A 17,213-nucleotide genomic window follows, 5' to 3' on the forward strand; every position below is an offset into this window, starting at 1 on the left:
GAGAGGATGTTGTCATACAGGAAACGACCTGAGTCTTGAAAACTGAGCTTAATTAGCTCAAGCGCAGAGATGACATTCCAGGGTCAGAGGTGACATCCCAAGTCGGAGATGATATCAAAAGGAGATGACTGCACAAGAAATTTTACCACAAGGTAAGAAAAGGTATCATGGGGCCTGACGGCGTGGCCTAGTGCCTGGGGTCCTCACCTTGGATGCCCCGGGATCCCATGTGGGCGCAGGTTCTAAGCCAGGCAGCTCCACTTCCCATCCAGCTCCCTGCTTGTGGCCTGGGAAAGTGGTTGAGGACGGCCCAGGGCTTTGGGACCCTGTGCCTGTGCGGAAGACCTGGAGGAGGTTCCTGGTTCCCGGCTTCGGATCATCGCAGCACCGGCCGTTGTGGCTCACTTGGGGAGTGAATCATCAGATGGAAGATCTTCCGCTCTGTCTCTCCTCTCTGTATATCTGACTTTGTAATGAAAATAAAATAAATCTTTTTTTAAAAAAGGGCATCATGTGAGAAGATGAGATGACACTGTGAGACATGACTTCACAAGAAATAACTTTACAAGGAAAGAAGTGACAGCCGTGACGAGTGATGACATCACAAGGTAAGATACTCCAGGACAGAGAGCTGCTCCCAGACAGAAGAAGGGTGGGATGGGGGCACTCTGTGATTCAGTAGCTCTGGAGTGGAGCCTTTTTCACGTTGGAGTGGCTGCTGAAGTGGCTCAGGTATGCCGGGGAGGGAGCACAGACCTTTCTATGGATGGCTGGGGGCCGTCGCGTGATCTGTACCCCCTTCCTCCGTCTTCCCTGGCCCCATCCATTTCCTTCCTGCCTCTTGCTGTAGGTTAAAGTGTCTGTGCTTTTGTGTTGGTTTCTTCCATGTAGCCCGAGTCCCATCCAGTGGCAGCATGCATCAGAACGTCTTTCTTTTTAAAATGCTTGTTTCATTGATCTGAATGGCATATTGGCAAGAGAGAGAGAGACAGAGAGCTCGAGCTTCTGTCCACTGGTTCACTGCTCAGATGGCTACAGGAGTCAGGATGGCACCAGGCCAAAGTCTGGAGCCCAAAACTCCATGAGGTCTCTCCTGTGGGTCATGTTTTGCTGTTTTCCCAGCTTCACTGGCAGGGAACTGGATCCAAAGTGGAGACGCCAGTACTGACACCAGTGCTGATATGGGATACCTGGCAGTGCAAGCAGTGGCTTAACTCACTGGCCAGCCTCTTAAGGTGGAACATCATTCCCCAGTACACGGAAATATCATATTCTGGGTATTATCATTTTTTAAAGGCTTATATTTATTGGCAACTCAGATTTACAAAGAGGAGAGATAAAGAACTTCCATCCACTGGTTTACTCCCCAAGTGGCCACAATGGCTGGAGCTGAGCCTACCTGAAGCTAGGAGCCTGGAGCTTTCTCTTAGGCTCCCATGTGGGTGCAGGGTGCCATGACTTTGGGCCATCCTCAACTACTTTCACAGGCCACAAGCAGGGAGCTGGAAGGGAACTGGAAGTCAGGATACGAACTGGCACCGCTCATATGGGATCCCAGTGCATGCAAGGTGAGGATTTTAGCCACTAGGCTACTGTGCCAGGCCCTTTATTTTATGTTTTTATTTCCAACCTCTACGTCTGGGGACACATTCCTGTTACAAACCCAATCCCAGTTATTCCCTGCTAAGTAGAAGCTGAAATTCAGGCTAGAACTCTAAGGGGTGAAGAGGACTGCCCCTTGCAGTTCTAATTTCTGTGCTCAAGAAAGATCGTTAAGCCAAGCAGGTGGTCTCTCCCCAACATACCTGAGCCACTTCAGCAGCGGCCCCAGGCACACACCAAGGCTCCAGGTTAATGGGCTGTGGGTACTTCTGCAAAACAGATCAGACTTGATGATGTCGGTGCTTCTTTCAAACTGCCATCTTCTACATGCCGAGTGACATCAAACCCAACTATCAGAATACAAGCCAAGGGGGTAACGGCGCCTTCATTGACCACTGCCTTCCAGTGCCACCAAACAAAAGCACTTTAACCAGAACCCCCGGAAGTCGCTGCTCACTGTCAGTGACTGCTTTGGGCCCAGTGAACAAGCAACTTCTTCCTGTCTCACTTGGGCCCCTGAAGACCAGCCCTCCCTGCATTGGCTATGATGTCCTTCCCAAGCCAGCCCCTTCCCTGAAGACCTCTGTAGGTTGTCTGCCAGGGGAGGCCTCACCTTCAGCTGCGCTATGTCCTCAGTGGGCTGTGTGATGCTAGAGCCAGGTGTGACCAGCCTCCCAGGAACAACCTCCACGTTACACATCCCTTTTGTCACCAGATCCCCTGCAATTCCACAGAGTGCCTACTGGCCAGAGGCAAGCCTGGCTCACCAAGGACCTTCCAGCACTTTCCCTTGGACTCACCCAAATCCTCCCCCGCACCAAGCTACTGTTCTCACTGCTGCTTCCCCCCAGAGGCACCTGCAGCGGGTACTGCCTGCCTCTCTGTGGCACTGGGGCAGGAGCTCTCAGGCCTGCTGTCCCTCCAGCAACTCCACAGAAGGCAACTTTGGGCCGTCAGTGCAGGCAGTGGCTTGTACTGGTCCTGTGGGCTGCTGCTTTCCACCCTGGATTGTCTTGCAGGAACCATGGTGTTAGTTTTACAAACTCAGGTAGAAGACGGGGAAGCTGGTTGATTTGGGAGTCTGATTCATTTGGCAAGAGTTGGCCAAAGCCACTCATGGGAGCCTCTGAGTTCCAGCCTGACTTTTAGTTTCTACTAGCAGGGCGTAACTGAGATATTGGCTTTGTAACAGCAAAGTGTCCCCAGGAAGTAGAACTTTTAGTTCCGGTGGTTCCTCTTCCAATCTAACTCCCTGCTAATGTGACTGAGAAAGCAGCAGAGGATGGTCAAATGGTTGGGCTACTGTTCCCATGTGGGAGATGGGATGGTGAACCAGCTGATGAAAGATCTCTCTAGAAAGATCTCTTCTCTATAACTCTATTTTCAAATAAAAATAAAGGCGGTTTTTTGTTCGTTTGTTTGTTTAAGTAAAATACACTCTATACAACGTTCTCTCCTTATACTGCCTACTGCTCAGGAAAGATACAGACCAGACCAATCTCCCTGGATCAGAGTTAACCACTGTACTCTGAACACACTGGCCAGTGAGGCCCTCCTTCCCACACCTTGTCCATCGCCACTCTCTCTTAGCCAACCAGCAAAGCCTCCTGCTCAGTCCTGTTTATTGAGTGACCAATGCCAGCGTTATGCCAGCTGGCCCCGCAACTCAGCTATGGCATTAGTGAATGGTAAGCAGGCTGCAGGAGGTAACCTGGAATATAGATTCACTAGCAATATAGTCACTGCCTGACAGATCTCAGCTCATGCAGCCCACCTGTCACCAGCCCCGGAATCACCCCTGGGCTTTTGCTGGTGGTCATGGTCTCACTTTTCCCATGGCGCAAGCCAAGAGACCAGGGGCCTCCTGGAGTTTCCAGAAAAGTCTACCATCATCACACGCATCATTTGCCGTGTGGTCATTTTCAGGCACAAAGGGTGGAGCTAAGGAAAGGAAGGAAGGAAGTCAACCATGCATTCCAGAAACACTGCCAGCGTCTCCACTCATGCTCAGGCCTGCACCTTCTCCCAGCTGTGGGCGTCTACGTGACCACCCAGGACACCCAGCCGCCCGCAGCCTCTTAATCAGCAATGAGGCTAACAAAACTGGGGAGGGGGTGGCAGGAGAAAAGAGGCAGGCAGGCCCATGTCCCCCCCCCCCCCCACGATGCTGGTTATGAGAGGGTCAGGAACGAGCAGAACAGCCCTGCGGGGATGGTGTGGCCACAGCAGAGCAGAAGGAGCAGCCATGGAGGTGCAGGCAGTGTGAGCCTGTGCGTGCCTGAGATTATACCTCTCTCAGGTGATTTTGGAAATCAGGTCGGGCCGGCATGGTCGGGGAGCTGGCTAAGCCACACCCTGCACATCCCCTTTCAGATCCCTGGTATGTCACCACTTCTCTGCCTCCAGTCCTGCTCCCTTGGAAACCAGCAGGAGGCATCTAAGGGCTTGGGCCACCGTCCGACAAAGAACATCATGCCTTCTTGCTTATATGTGACAATACATAGACCACCAAAGGAGGAAAAAAACACTACAAACTCTACAAGGGAAATTTGCACAGTGGGGAATAATGAATGCATCCTTACTCAGGAATTACAGTAAGCTCCCTACTATTATTTGTAATTTTATGTTATTACATTTTCTCCCTTTTCCATTACCTGCCACACCATGACACATTTATGCATCATAAAGTCAACCCGTAACTGCAATGAATGACTATGTTATTGTAGTACCTCGGAGATCAGTGATGAGAGAGGTTGTAGGGAGATGATTGCTCCCCCACGTTTATAAATCGGTATTGTAGAAAAATAAACAAACTTTAAAATAAATAAATCCGGGTGATGTTTTCTAAGCAGTCAACAAGAAGCAGCGCCGGCAGCGCTTTTCAGCCACCCCCTCCGCACCCCTGGAGCGCCAGCTTCTAGACGGCCTGGCCCAGAGTCCGAGCTCGCCAAAGATTTGCTTATTTAGGGCTACGGGGCCTTAAAGAGAACCCACAGCCCCTTTCTTTTCTCCCTGAGTCCAGCACAGAACAGAACAGAGTTCAGACTCGCTCTTCCCGGGACCCCTGAGAAAACGCAAAAGCCCCTCACCCCCGGGTAGCTTGGCCCTAAGATCCGGGCGCTCCGGGGGAAGTAAAGGGACAGGAAAGGGGTTGGCCTCGGGAGGAGGGGAGGGACGCTCGCTTTGGACGGGCGGGGAAGCCCGGAAGAGGCGGGCCGGGCGGGGCCGGGCGGGGCCGGGGTTGCAGGGGGAGGACCGGAGTCCCCACCGCATAAAAGCACTGTCGCCTCAGTCCTACGAGCTGTTGTGCCCGAGGCAGCTTCAGCTCCAGCCGTAGGTGCGTGTCCGATCGAAGCATGGCGAGATCCTTGAGCGTCCCTCTGCTCCTGCTGGCCGCCCTGGCCGTGAGCCTGGTCGTGAGCCCCGCAGCCGGCGCCAGACAAGGGCCGCGCCGGCTGGGTGGCGTGGAGGACGTGGACGTGAACGAGGAGGGCGTCCAGCGCGCCGTGGGCTTCGCGATCAGCGAGTACAACAAGGGGAGCAACGACGCGTACCACAGCCGCGCGGTGCAGGTTGTGCGCGCCCGCAGGCAGGTGCGTGCTGGCCGCCCGGGCCTGGGGCGGGCGGGAACAGCCAGCGGCCCCCTGCGCCTCCGCTGCGGGGCCCAAAGTCCAGGGAGCCGCCCGGGGTGCGCGCGCCTGCGCTCGCCGCGCGCTCTCCCGGCGTGTCCCCGGGCGGCCCCTGTCCGACCCGACCCGGCCCGCTCTGGAATCCTGCCTGGCAAGCAAAGCCGGCGCTTGGCGTCTTAATCTGCGTCCACGCGCTCGGCATCGGGAGGCGCCGCGGGGTCAGGCTTTTCCTCTGTCCTGTCCTGCTGAGTCCTTTACCCCTAGCCTGGTGAGCAACGGGGCTCACCCTGGGTATAGGAAGAAAAACGACCCTTAACTACTGTGTCCTCCAAGCCTGCCCCTAAATAGTTTCAAGAGCTTTGTAATCTGACTTCATTTCGAATTTACAAGGCAGACAGTGGTCAAAATGTTGCAGAGTACTACTGAAGATCTTTCTCCTGGATCCATCCCACCTCCCACTTGTTTACATTTTGAGAGTAAAACGCCCCGGGGTGCACTGTCTGAAAACAAGGGCTCCCTCTACCTTTTTAAAGGCCACTTGTCAAAGTCAGCCCGCACCCTGCTTGCCTTCCATTCTAATGGTGCGCAGCAACAGGGCCCTTTTCCCAAACTGTCCCCGCTTCTGTTTGTACTTGCAGGGGCTCCCCGGGCCGGCACCAGAATGACTGAGAGAGGAACCCAGGGGTTCCCCGGGCCAGCAACAGAGTGACTCTGTGTGTGTGTGTTTGTGTGTGTGAACCCATGGGGAGTGTTGGTGATTCTTGCTCTTTGCACACATGCAGATCGTTGCTGGTGTGAAATACTACTTGGATGTAGAGCTGGGCCGCACCACGTGCACCAAATCGCAGCCCAACTTGGCCGACTGTCCCTTCCACGAGCAGCCTGAGATGCAGAGGGTATGTGGCAGTTGGGGAAGGGAGAGACCCAGACATGCAGTGCTGGGCTGGGGAGAGGTGGGCTACGCACAGGGGTGTGTGTGTTGTGTGTGGAGGGGCATCGGGGAATGGGTGCGTGTGGTGCACTGGGATTGCTGAGGGGGCCCAGCCTGGGAATTGGGGTACTGGGAGGGCAGGGCTGCTTATCTGCGGGACTGGGGGAAGCAGCTGCAGGAGTGCTGCCAGGAAGAGAGAAGGGAGCTGCATGTGATCCCAGCCCTGGCCACCTGCTCACAGCCCCGCTGAGCAGACTGGGAGGAGGAGAGCTCAGGAGCCGCTCAGCGCCCTGAGGCTGCCCCCCCCCCCCCCCCCCCCCCCGTCTCATTCCTCTACCTGCTCTTTCTGTGGTCCTGGCCAGCGCTTGCAAGGTTGATTTGGTGGGGAGAACAGCTAGCCCCTTGCCACCGCCTTCAGCCCTCTGGGATCTGCCCTCTGCACCTCTCCTAGAGCCGGCCTGCTCCTAGGACCCTGGGCAGCCTTGCAGAGGGTGCTGCTAGGCGGGGGTCGGGGGGAGAGGAAGGACCGAGGCTGCCCCCTTTCCATGGAGTCCCCCCACCACCCGGGGCCTCCCACACCTTGGTCATCTGCATGAGCATCTGCGTGCATCATCAGCCACCTGTCTCTTCCGTTCACAGAGACTGCTGTGCTCCTTTGAGATCTACAGTGTGCCCTGGATGAACAAGATCTCCATGTTGAATTCCCGCTGCCAGAATGCCTAGGGGATCTGGGGCAGCCCTGTCCTCGCCTGCTGCCCCACCCAGTGCCCACCCTTGCTCCCAGTGCCCACCCCCTCATCCACAGGCGCCCCTGGCCCCACTGGCAGGCTGGACAAGGCAGGTTTTGAAGAGCTGAGTGGCTCCACCCTTCTTCTCATCTTTTCTGGCTTACCAAGTGCGTTGCCATGGGGCGCATGTGTGCTGCCTCAACTGCACTGAATAAACAATAGCATCAGCTCTAGCTGTGTTGGTCGGCCTTTTGTTACTTCCTGAACCAAAATGCCCGGGAGAAGCTGCTTTGGAGGGAAGGCTTGTCTCAGCGTGTGGCTGGGGAGGTCCGCAGTCCAGGTTGGGGGGGGCTCTGTCAGCTTACAGGTATGTGGGGAGCGGGGAAGGTGGCAGATAGAGCGTCACCGGTGAACTGGTGTCTGGCCCGTGCAGCCAGACACCATCTTTGGAGCAGCCCACCTTATCGTGAGACCTGCCAGCACACTCACCCCCCCAGTACAGTCATTAGAGCCAGTGTCCCCATTATCCCACCCACCGCAAACACTGGTCGCTGCGCCCTGTTCCAGCTGCTGGTGGAGATCTCAGCAGGGACCTGTGCTGCCACCGTGGTGGGTGTCAGAGATCCAGGGCATGTTAGAGCAACGAGGAGCTGGGAACCCAGGCCTTGAGCTGCAGGAGCTGTGGGGGTGGCGCCCAGGGTCTGGGACCAGGCCTGTGTGGAGACTCAGCCAGATAGCGGATCCCATTCATGTTTACAGGGAGATTGAGTTTCCAAGAGAACAGGTGAATGGGTGCTGAGTTACTCTGACTTGTCACCAGAGACCTAAGTACGTGTGTGGAAATCAAGGCTGAATGTGTTTGAGGGGACTCCAGAAAGCATGTGAGGAAATGGGATTAAAAGGTCACGCACATGGGGCTGGTGCTGTGGGACCACGGGTAAAGCCACTGCCCATGACACCAGTATCCCAGGTGACTGCCAGTTCATGTCCCAGCTGCTCCGCTTCCAATCTAGCTCCCTGCTAATGCATCTGTGAGAACAGTGGCAGATGGCCCAAGAACTCACATCCTGGCCACCCGTGCGGCAGACCCGGATGGAATGCTTCAGGCTTTTGCTTGACCCGGCACTGGCTGATGCGGTCATTTGGGGAATAAACCAGCACATGGAATCTCCATCTCCGTAGCTCTCACTTCCAGATTAAAAAAAGAGAGAGAGAGAGAGAGTGTATCTTGTACTGGAGTTTGTTTGAAGCTCCGTTTGTGTCTGTGTGTGTGATGGGGAAGGCTCCAGAACAGCCACACGCAGTGAAGCTGGGCTTCCTGGACTGCCACAGGCTCGCCCTGAGATACGGAGAACAACACAAGACCCGCCAGAAGGTGGACGGTCTACTTAAGGATTATCGCAGGGGCCGATGGTTGGCGCAGGGGTTCTAAGCAGCCACTTGACATGTTCGCTTTGTGCCTGGTCTCACTTCTACCTCCAGCATCCTGCTGACACACACTGGGAGGCCGCAGGTGGTGCCTTGGGACTCTCACTGCCACCGCAGGGGAGCTCTGGACTGGGTTCTGGGCTCCTGGCTTTGGCTGGGCCTACCCCTGCTGTCAGAAGCACCAGGGCAGGGGCCCAGCAGGTGCCAGAGTTTTGACTGTCTATCTCTGCCTTTCAAGCAAATAAGTGATCATCTTAAAAGTCTGGGAAACTTCCAGATCCTGCTTCAAGGAGCCATAATCTTGCAGCAGTTCCCTATAGCGTCACGTCAGTTTCTTCAGTCTGGCTGACTCCTTTTCTTGTTCCCACTTTTTTTTGCCAACTACGACACTTTAGTAAAGTAGTCACTCTTTTTTTTTTTTTTTTTAATCTTTGTTTGGTTTTCTCAAGGTGTTTAGAGTGGATATTTTCCCTAACAATGAAGACGCCAGTTGGGACACCCCACGTCTCTCAGAATGCCCTAGACTCCAGCTTGCGGCACATGTGCACCCCCGGGGGCAGCAGTAATGGCTCTGGGAGGGTCCCTGGGCATGCGCATCCCGGGAGGGGACAGTGATGGCTCTGGGAGGGTCCCTGGGCATGCGCACCCTGGGGAACTTCAGAAAGGTCATGGAAAAGTAGCATGCCAAGTTTATTTAGGGGCAAAACACCTTTGAAATCCATGCAGACAGCAGTCCTCAACCAGGTTGTGGGAAATGCGCATTCTGAAACAAAAAATAGGTATGGATTTCAATTATTATTATTATTTTTTTTTTTTGGCAGCAAAATAAACTTCCATGTTGCCAGCAGAAAGATAGAGAGTGCCTGCCCACTGGCTCACTTTCCAGTGCCTTCCACTCTCAGGGTGAGGCGGGGCCAGAGCTGGGTGCCAGCAATTCAACCCAGGTCGCCCGCTGGGATGGCAGGTGTCCCATTACTATCACCGCTACCTGCTGTGGTCTGCACTGGCAAGAAACGAGTTGGACGCTGCATTGAGCCTGGGGAACTTCAGTATGGGGTGCAGTGTCTTAACAGCTAAGCTGAAGAAGCAGCAAGGAGCAGGCACAGTCAGTTTTCATCCCTGCAACAAGCCTGACCCAGCGCTTCCTCTGGCCTTGTAGTTTGTGGGCCGATCACCGTTCATCTTCAGGCACAGAACGTTGGGTTTCCCATTTGTCCTCCCTGACTGAAGAGGAAGACAGAACTTATCTTTCAGTTTTCCAACTGAGTCCGAAGAGGTTCTATTTTTTTGTGTTTTTAATTATTATTTGCTATCTTAAAAAATGTTTATTGGGGCTGATATGGTGGTAAAAAGGCTTATCTTCTACCTACCCTGCCGGCATTTCATATGGCACTGGTTTGTGTCTCAGCTGCTCCATTGCTTATTGTGCTTCCTGCTAATGGCCTGGGAAAGCAGTGGAGAATGATTCAACTGCTTGGGTCCCTGCACCCACTTGGAAAACCAGGAGGAAGCTCCTTTCTCCTGGCTTCAGATTGACCCAGCTCTGGTCATTAAATTCATTATTGAAAGAACCAGTGGATGGAAGATCTCTCTTGGTCTCTATCTCAATGTCCCCACTCTCTTTGCAACTGATTTTCAAGTAAAATAAGCAAATCTTAAAATAATGTTATTGATTTGAAAGGCAGAGTTACAAGGGGTGAGAAATCTTTTATCAGCTGGCTTACTCTGCAAGTGACCACAACAGACAGACCTGAGCCAGGCTGAAGGCTGGAGCCTGAAACTCCATCCATGTCTCCCATGTGGGTCTAAGCATGTGGACCACCCTCTGCTGCTTTCTCAGGCACTTTAACTTGGAGCTAAACTGGGCTGCCAGCACCATAGGTAGTGTCTTAATCCCTTGCATCACAAAGCCAGCTCCTTGCATTCTTTGTTTTACATTCACAGGGTTTTATACATTTTTTTGAATTAACAGGATACTGGTACATATTGGTGGAATATAGAGTAATGTTTTAAGACATTTGCAAAACCTGTCCTGGTCAGACCACTACATTTAGCACTTCCATCTCCTTGTCATCACTTTTTTTTTTTTTAATTAGAAAGGCAGACAGAGAGAATGAGATACACAGAGAAAGATCTTGTGTCCTCTGGTTCACTCCCCAAATGACTGTAATAGCCAGAGCTGAGCTGATTTGAAGGCAGGAGCTTCCTCTGGGTTACCCATGCCGGTGCAGGGTCCTAAGGCCTTGCACCTTCATGATTAAGGGAACATTCTGATTGTACTTCGTGGTTAAGCAGGTGCCCCTAAAGATAATTCTGCAAAATAATACATTCTTCAAAGCTAACCATTGTTCATTCTTCAGTAGTAGCCATGGAGTGACAGCCAGGACTCCAAGGCCAAGACACATGTGATTACCTGCTAATTAGTAATACATTCCTGCTACATTTCTATTTCCACAACTTGCCCATCAATTAATGGGAGAAATATGTCACAAGGGAAAAACATAAAGATCCAAGAAAAAAGTTTTAAATATTAAATCCCTCTAGGCTCTAAACTCTATAAACACCAAACTATAATTAAAAACATATCTCACACAAGAGAACCATGTCTGGGGGTGGATTCTGTGGGGCATGACTGGGCCAAACCTTGTGGAAATACTAGTCCCACTGGTTAACGCGGGTTGGGGTGGTGATAGGCTGAGCTGGGTTTGACCATGGAACCTGCCATCACTCATGGGTAAAGGAACCAACAACAGTTTGGGCAGCTCAAGGCAGCAGCACCCGAATGTGTATCCTAAAACAGAGTATGGGGTGGGCCAGCTGCAACATTCAACAGCTCATACAAGGCCAAAATGGAAGGGCAGACTGGGCAGGGCACTGGCCTAACACCCAAGGACATGTATGAGACCTGGCTCTGGGAGTAGGTCAAGTAGGAGAACTGGGAAACTCCCCTAGTGGGTCAGAACTCTCACTGATGCTCATATGGTCCAGGCATGGGGGTCAGGCAAGCTAGGCAAAGTAGCTCCAAAGATTAGCTAATCTGTGGGTTGCTTACTGGAAGGGGGCAGACTGGGCAGGACAGAGCAAACTTTAACTCACAAGCAAGAACAGAAATCAGGATGGAGCACAGGTCATGCCAAGCTAGGCTCTTACACCTACTGGTCTGCATGAGCCACAAATACTGCACCACAGCATAGAAGGCAAAGGCTGAGACAGGTGAGGGGCTAAGCCAACTGGGTCAGACCAACCACTGGCACATGCGTAATCCAGGGCTGGGAATAGGCCCAGTTGGGAAGCTGTGAGAGTATACCCTTGCTGGGTTGGGGTTCCCACAGGGTGAGTGCAGGGGTTGGAGTGGGGGTGTGTGTTCTGATCTAGAAATGGCTCGATCTCCCTTGACACAAGCATGAATGGAAGCTGAGTGCACCTAACCAGTCTAGACTCCAGCACCATCTGGTGCTCTGGAGAACCTGAATAGATGTAGGATGGTCTAGACTAGGTCTCTGCCCCTACTGAGCAATGTGGGAGCAGTGTCTGGGTATGGTGGATGAGCCTTGGCTGGGCTGAAACATCCAACAGTAAGGACCAGAATAGGTTGAAGGCCAGTCAGGAAAGGCCACTGCTCCTGCCAGGAAAGGAGGTGGACTAAGTAGGACTGGACCTACGTATATGGACCTACTGGTATGAGCAAGATCTGGCACAGGGAGAGGTTGTGATGGAGGAGTTTGGGAAATCCTCTGTTGGGACACAGTCCCTGCAGGTGAGTGCAACAACCAGGATAGGGAGCAGCCCAGACCAGGCCAGGGAAAGGTGCCCACCGGCATACATTTGACATAGGTCAGGGGTGGACCAGGATGAACCAGTTCACATCACCTGCTGGTGAATCTGAGCACCAGAACAGAGTGTGGGTTGGGCCAGGATTGGTTGCAATACACATTAGTACACATTACAGCTGGGACTCAGTACCTGTTGGGTTGGGCTAGGCTGTAACCCCTACCAGTGTCAGCTGGAATTGGGGGTGGGCTGGGCTGGGCCATACTACATCACCCACTGGCAAATGCTGAGGTCAGGGGAGCCATGCCAGACCAAATGTGGCTGCAGTGCCCATCCAGCACACGTGGGAACCAGGGAGGGAGGGGGCAAAGCAGGTAGGGGAATGTGGAGGGTTCCCCTTCTGAACCACCACTCCCACTGAAGAGTGTGAGTTGGGATGGGGGCAGACCAGACCAGGCAGGGCTATAACACCCGTGGGCCTCATGTGAGCTAGATCAGGGAAAAGCCAGGTTGGGCTGACTGTTCCTACTGGTGCAAGCATAAATTAGAGTGGGTGAGGATTGGTTGGGCTTTGCCACAGCATCAGCTGGCAGAGGCTGGCACTGGGGACTAATTCTGACAAAGTAAACTGCAGAACCACCTGCAGAGTGCATAATCTAGGAGTGGGAGTGGCCTAGTAGGGAAATAGAGGGCACCTCCCTCTTGGGTTATCACTCCCACTGGAGAGCATGAAAGCCAAGACAGGGGCAGGGGTGGCTAGACAGAACAGCACTTGCCAGAATGGGTATAGTCTGGAAAGTGGGGCCAGTTGGGTTGAACTAGGCTTCAATGCCCATTGACATGTATGAGAGCTAAATGTGGGATAGACTGAACAAGTCCTCTGTACATAGTGGCAAGCATGGGAACCAGGGCAGAGGGCGGGCCTGGTGGGGGTAATGGGGAGTCGCCCCAACTAGGTTGCAGCTCCCACTGGTTTGCGTGAGGGCCAAGTGTGTGTTGGGCAGAATCAGGCTGGACTGCAACACTCACTGGTTCGTGTGGAAGACAGGACTAGAAACAGAACTGACCCAGCAATTGCAATGACCAGCATGTGCCTAAGCTGACTGGGGCGACGGACTGTGCCGGACCCTGTATTGGCAATCACACCCAAGAATCAGGTCTGGAATCACCTCAGACGAAGTTTCTTTGAGGATCTCCTCAGTCGAACTGCCGGACTCAGAATTCTTTAAGGTCACAGTAACTATTTATCGCCACATCAGTTTCAGCTCATACTCCCTTCACTTTCATTAATTTTTACGATATTTATCAATCCATTTCCCAGAAGGCATGCTACATGTCTGGGTGAGATTCCAGTGCAATGAGTAGGCACACAATCAGCTGTCCAGAAATAGCATGTGCTTAATTGTACTCCTTTGTGTAAATTGCTAAAGGCCCACTCACTGAAACATTATCAGTAACATTAACTCCCAAGTTCACATCTGTTGCAAAAAAAAAAAAAAATCTCACAGGGACAAACAACAATGTCTTAATGAATTGCAGAATTCTTAGCGGGGTGGTTGAGTGTCCATGCAAACGGGGTAAGATTGTGTCGAGGTGGTTGGAGAGACATCCTGCCAGGCCCTGCCATATAGCTGGAAACTCCTTGCAGCCTTGTCGACAGGAGAGCTGTTCTCTTCACACCTTCGTGCCATCCATACCCACTACACGAATCCCAGCATCACATCCCAGGTGATACGTGGCCAGTCTCCCTGCCCAGCCACCACACCACACCTGCAGAGGATGTAGACGTGGCTGTAACCCTGCAAGAAACTCAGAGCTCAATTGGTTGGAGCTACACTTGGCTTCCTGATCCACTGCGACAAGTGCCTGGTGCCTTAAGGGGGCTGCATGTCACATATCACAGACATTTGTTAGCCAGAGGTTGGCAACAAGTCCCCCAGTCTTCATGGGACTCTGATGTAGACATGAGGTTTGAGAAGCTGTCTCAGGAGTGCACAGTACCCTCACCTCACTCAGGTGAGGTCTGGAGACCTCAGCTACCCCTCGGCTGTATTCCTCAAGCTCCTGGCTACTATTAATTCTCACTTTGTCCCTGCTGTCACGCCTCTTTCTGTATTTATGCATACAGGTACGTTTTTGGTCCAATGGACAGTTGTCAATCAGTAACCCTGTCAGCCCACAACACCAGTTGCTGAATCATCTTGCTCATGCTCTCCTCTGCAGTTGAGTGACTTTTCCAGTCACAGCACTCACTGATTCAAGCCTCGTTGGGTCACTCCCCATTTCTCTTGACTGTGCCAAGCCTGTCCAACTGGGACTGACACACACCTGCTTCTCCTTCTGCAAGGTGTGATGACTGCAGGCTGCTTGGAAAGTCTGACCTGGTCACCCTGGCTGCGGTCTCCAGTCTTGGCAACACCTATAGAATCCCCTGGCAGCTTTGAATAGGCTCTGAATCACAGGCCCAGCCCGCGTCACTCAGGTCACACTCCCAAGAGTCCACCCTTAAGGGGCTGGGGCACTGTGGTGCAGCAGGACCCAGAATCCCACCTGAGGACTGGTTTGAGTCCTGGCTCCTCCACTTCCTGTCCAGCTCCTTGCTAATGCACCTGGGAGAGCAGCAGAAGACAGCCCAAGTGCTTAGGCCCCTGCCACTCTTGGGGGAGACCCAGATGGATTTCAAGCCCAGTTCTGACCTTTGCAGACATGTGGGGAGTGAGCCAGCAGATGGAAGATCTCTCCTTCTATAATTTTGCCTTTCAAATACATCTTTATGGGAAAAAAACAAAAAACAAAAAAAAGGAGGCACCCCTCAACTATTTTTACCCTTGGGTCTCTATGATCCTGCCTCCGTCCCCTCCCTAGTGACGCCTTCGGGCTTGTTCTAGCATCACATTCATATTCATCAGGGAGGTACTTACACCCCAGTCTGTTTCTCATTCTGAAGGTCTTAGGCGCCTCTGACCCCTGAAAGGGTGGTCATCTCCCGGGACAGGCTGTGTCTGGCCTTGGCCTTCAGAGCTGCATTGCACTCGACACTGCCCTCATAGGTCCAGATCCCCCTGTCCACAGAGGAGTGTTCCCTCTTGCTGCATAATGCCACTCAGGGTATCGCAAGAGAAAAAACCAACAGGAAAGAGAGAGAGCATGTATTTAAAATACAGACAGCATTTATTTTCATTGTAAAGAGATTATTTCGAAGACATAGGAAGCAAACTTCAACTCAGTTTCCCCTCAGACTCTCACTTCTGACCCAGGAGGCATGGGCTTTTGGCCCTCACATACCAGTCTTCAGCTGGCATCAGTTCCGTGTTCCCTTGCTCATTGCATCTCTCTCCCTGGAGACTTCAGCCCACCCCACAATTGGAGGGACCTTCAGGGATGTGCTGTTGCTTCACCTGAGCTCATATGCAATGAGCTGCAAGTCCAGGTCCCCCTGGGCCCCTGCTCCAGCAGCCCACAGAACTCAGGGAAGTACCCATGTTTATCAACTCGTTACAGAGAATGTTGTGGGCCTTTCTCAGAGGCGGTGAGGGTTGGGTTTTGCACACGGCAATTCGAGCAAGACACATGACTCTTGGTTTCCCACGGCACATGAAAGTTGAGTTGCACTGTACTGTGCTTAAGTGTGCAGAAGATGCATGTCTGAAAAACAGCCTGCAAGAGGCTGGTGTGGTGGCTTATCAGGCTAACCCCTTGCCTATGGCACCTGTGATGGGGTGCAGCCATTCGTGCCTCACACCTACTTGTCAGGTTAATTGACAGCAAACAGGGTGTGGAAACGGGGTTTCCCACCCTGCCCTTCCTACCTCCTCTTCTGCCATTCAAGTCAACTGAAGGCTTGAAACCAACTTCAGACTCCTTGTGTGCACCCTGCCTCTCCTGCCTTCCACCATTCAGAACAACTGACAGGTGGAAATGACTACGGAAGCTCTGTACACCTGGCCCCTCCTGCCTCCTATTGCAGCAGGTTAGGTTAATTAACTACAGGAAAGCTTTGGACTCTGGAAATTGTTCCTACTGTGTGGCTCTCAATCTGATTGGAGGATAAGAACTTAAAAACCCTCTGACTTTGGCAGCTTGGCACAGTGGCTCCTGGAGTGCAGCAGTAGCTGCTGTCACCAAGCTTGGGAAACAAAGACTTCTCCTAACATCTTACACTTAGGTCCAGTATGATCTCTTGCACTCTGCAACAGCACCAGCATCCCATATGGATGCTAGTTCTAGTTCCAGCTGCTCCACATCCCATCCAGTTCCCTGCTTTATGGCCTGGGAAAGCAGCAGAGAATGGCTCAAGCCCTTGGGTCTCTGTATCCATGTGGAAGACCTGGAATTTCTTTACTCTCAGCTTTGAACGGGCCCAGCTCTGGCCATTGCGGCTATTTGGGGAGTGATCTAATGGGTGGAAGGTCTTTGTCTCTTTCTGTCTCTCTCATTGCTGAATGTGGGAGCGACCACACTGGACCCAAGTGTAGGATGTTAGGAGGAGTCTTTATTGGTCAAGCTTGGTGACAGCAGCTCCTGCTACACTCCAGGAGCCACTGCATTCTGCTGCCCTAGGGGTTTTAAAACTTCATTCTCCAGATTGAGAGATGCTCAGCAGAAACACAGTTTCCACACATCCAATTAACTAAGTGGTAGGAGGCAGGAAGGGAGATGCATAGCCCAAAGTTTCTGTGTAGTCAATTAAACTCGGTGGTGGGAGGCAGGAGGGGCCAGGTACACAGCCTGGGGAGCCATTTCCCGTCTGTCAATTAATTTGGAGGCAGGAGGGGCGGGGTGGGGCAGGATAGGGCACTCAGGGAGCCTCCGAGTAGGTTGAGCTCTTTCAAATAACTTGAAATGGCGGGAGGAGGTAGGAAGGGTGGGGCATGAAACCATCATTTCCACACTGTCAATTTCGATTAACTCAGCAAACTGGTGCTAGCTATCAACCGGCTTCATTCTATCATGCTCTCTGTAACTCTATTAAAACAGTGCACTCGTGGGATTGCTTGAGTGCTCAAAAATGCACTTAGCCTTGAAAAAGTCTTGCTCTCTATTGGTGGAGGCAGGGCAGGTGGTGGGGGCAGGATGCCCACCTTGGTGCCCATGCCTACAGACAAGTCAAGGCAGTGACTGCCA

At 52.6% G+C, this 17,213-nt stretch overlaps 2 protein-coding genes across 2 annotated transcripts in view; both read left to right on the forward strand.

The window, feature by feature from the left end:
* LOC101535390 (cystatin-9-like) overlaps nt 1-17,213 on the forward strand; it is a 269,014-nt gene that overhangs the window by 224,311 nt on the left and 27,490 nt on the right. The gene's annotated exons all lie outside the window — the stretch shown is intronic.
* On the forward strand, nt 4,862-7,123 carry CST3 (cystatin C). Its single transcript, XM_058679502.1, has 3 exons — nt 4,862-5,195; nt 6,014-6,127; nt 6,802-7,123. The coding sequence occupies exons 1-3, from the start codon at nt 4,959-4,961 to the stop codon at nt 6,883-6,885; spliced, it is 435 nt and encodes a 144-aa protein (XP_058535485.1). The 5' UTR covers nt 4,862-4,958; the 3' UTR covers nt 6,886-7,123.

This window comes from Ochotona princeps, chromosome 22, assembly GCF_030435755.1.
Source record: "Ochotona princeps isolate mOchPri1 chromosome 22, mOchPri1.hap1, whole genome shotgun sequence".
NCBI classification, from domain to species: domain Eukaryota; kingdom Metazoa; phylum Chordata; class Mammalia; order Lagomorpha; family Ochotonidae; genus Ochotona; species Ochotona princeps.

What these genes read in the sequence shown, in the direction of transcription:
- CST3 (XM_058679502.1), top strand. Translation starts at nt 4,959, where the DNA reads ATGGCGAGATCCTTGAGCGTCCCTCTGCTCCTGCTGGCCGCCCTGGCC. An exon ending in TTGTGCGCGCCCGCAGGCAG is followed by an intron (nt 5,196 to 6,013) that starts GTGCGTGCTGGC and finishes GCACACATGCAG; the next exon opens with ATCGTTGCTGGTGTGAAATA. An exon ending in AGCAGCCTGAGATGCAGAGG is followed by an intron (nt 6,128 to 6,801) that starts GTATGTGGCAGT and finishes TTCCGTTCACAG; the next exon opens with AGACTGCTGTGCTCCTTTGA.